Source organism: Rana temporaria, chromosome 7 (assembly GCF_905171775.1).
Source record: "Rana temporaria chromosome 7, aRanTem1.1, whole genome shotgun sequence".
Taxonomy (NCBI): domain Eukaryota; kingdom Metazoa; phylum Chordata; class Amphibia; order Anura; family Ranidae; genus Rana; species Rana temporaria.
This window is the reverse complement of record NC_053495.1, coordinates 179,042,120-179,044,437: the sequence shown is the minus strand read 5'-3', so window position 1 is coordinate 179,044,437 and position 2,318 is coordinate 179,042,120. Positions and strand designations below refer to the sequence as shown.

Here is a 2,318-nt window from a genome sequence, read left to right as displayed (position 1 = left end):
TTGCTTTATTATTATTATTATTATTATTATTATTATTATTATTATTATTATTATAACATTTTATATTTTCTAATATCATATATATGTTATGTACACATTGACAATCTCTATGCCTCTGTCCCGGATGAATGGACTTTGATACATTGTTGGTAATCATTGTATCATCCTATGTGCCTGTTACAAAGTAATTGTAGCCCCTTTACCGACAATTGATGGCAATGTACTTGTATAGACGATCCTTCTATTGATTATTGAGTCAGCTCGGAGCACATCTTCAGTCCAGGTGAGAAATGTCTGATATCACCCATCAGACAGCAGTGACATGTTGCATGCCCTTGGTCAGTTGCCACCAAAATTCCCAATTTCCCCCCTAAGGTGTATGACTGTGAGATGCTCTGCAGCCTCTCTGGGACTTGTGGTTCCCCAGCAGAGAGGGGCTCACCTTACCCATGCTGCTCCCTGTGGCTTGTCTGGGCGATGTGTAGAGCTATCTGGGGCCACCATCAGAAGGGAAGAAGGGGGAGGGTGATATTGTAATGAAGGGCTTTGACATATGCTGGGAGGTTGGGAGGCGCCGGACTTTTTGAACTGTGATATATAAGCCAGGTCTAATGAGTAGGAGCAGCACCTGGTCTGTCTGGAAGGATCCCAGATGACATTTGCACAGGGGAATCTGAGAGGGTTTTGTTTATGAATTTGGCAAGCTTCTCCTACTACCCAGGCATGTGCACCATGACTGTAGAGTCGCAGCAATCACCCAGTGAAGGCTCCAGTCCTATGGGAAGCTCCCCCAACCTGTCCCTGGACTCCCCGGGCTCTGCCAGGCTCAAGGATGGGGTCTCCATCAAGTGTGAACCTAAAGGCAACTGCAGCCCATTGGAGGAGTTCGATGATGGTGGCCACCTTGAAGAACAAGTCCAAGCTTCTGGTGGAAGGAGAAGAAAACGACCAGTGCAGAAAGGCAAACCCCCCTACAGCTACATTGCCTTGATCGCCATGGCCATTGCCAATTCTCCGGAGAGGAAGCTGACTCTAGGAGGGATCTACAAGTTCATTATGGAAAGGTTCCCCTTCTATAGAGAGAACTCTAAAAAATGGCAGAACTCTATCAGGCATAACCTAACTCTTAATGACTGCTTTGTGAAGATCCCTAGAGAACCTGGCCACCCAGGCAAAGGGAACTACTGGACTCTGGACCCTGCAGCAGAAGACATGTTTGATAATGGAAGCTTCCTTAGGAGGAGGAAGAGGTTCAAGAGAACGGATATTACCACCTATCCAGGATACATGCAGAACAGCAGTGCCTTCACCCCAACTCCAGCTGGAAGACCTTCATTTCCCAACAGCCTCTACTCCAGTGTGGGATCTGGTTACAACCACCAAATTCACTCCACCACCTCCCACCACCCAGCCATGGTCCACCACTACCAGACCCCTGCTGGATCAGGACAAGGACCTCACAGAATGTTTAGCATAGACAGTCTAATCAACCAGCAGTCCATGATGCAGCCTTCACCTGGCTCTGATCTGAACCACCACTCCATGGGTTTGAATGGGGACCTTGAGAATATAGGGAGTAGTTGTTCAGTAGACTTGTCCTGTTTTCAGACTCAATCTGTCAGCCCCACTGGTGTAGGGTCCTTGATCAACAGGTCAACTAACCCTATTGCCTCCAACTTGTCCTATTCTTACTCTTCCTCGCCACCTCACCTTCAGGTGCCTCAAACCAGCTATTCTCCTAATAATTCTCAAATCTATGGGGCCCCCAATAGACTTTCCATGAGGCCTGCCAGTTGCATAGGACACACCGACCAACTACTGACATTAACTGCTCCTCAGATGAATGGGGTCTGTCAGTACAACAACAATTCCTACATGAGGCAACCTAACTTTTCCTCTGGACTGGAAAGATATATGTAGCTGAAATGTGATTTTCAGGAAGGCCCCGTACACACGACTGAGTTTCTCGGCAGAATTCAGCCAGAAACTCAATCGGAGCCGTATTCTGCCGAGAAACCCGCCCGTGTGTACACTTTCGGCCGAGGAAACCGACGAGGATCTCATCGGGCCAAATAGAGAACATGTTCTCTATTTCCTCGTTAGTCAACGGGGAAACTTGGCCCGCCAAGATCCTCGGCGGCTTCACAAGGAACTCGACGAGCAAAACGATGTGTTTTGCTCGTCGAGTTTCTCGGCCGTGTGTACGGGGCCTAAGGCAGTATAAAGAGCAGCGGCGGAGTGCTAAGTATGGTTATGTATAATTACTAGATTTCAGTACGTTCTCGTGATTAGTCAAAATTATGTTTTAATTGGTTGCT

The 2,318-nt window shown here is 47.5% G+C and overlaps 1 protein-coding gene across 1 annotated transcript; it reads left to right on the top strand.

The window, feature by feature from the left end:
- The first annotated feature begins 633 nt into the window (after positions 1-633).
- On the top strand, positions 634-2,003 carry LOC120944875 (forkhead box protein E4-like). The gene has a single exon (XM_040358625.1). The coding sequence runs from the start codon at positions 691-693 to the stop codon at positions 1,918-1,920; it is 1,230 nt and encodes a 409-aa protein (XP_040214559.1). The 5' UTR covers positions 634-690; the 3' UTR covers positions 1,921-2,003.
- Positions 2,004-2,318: the final 315 nt, after the last annotated feature.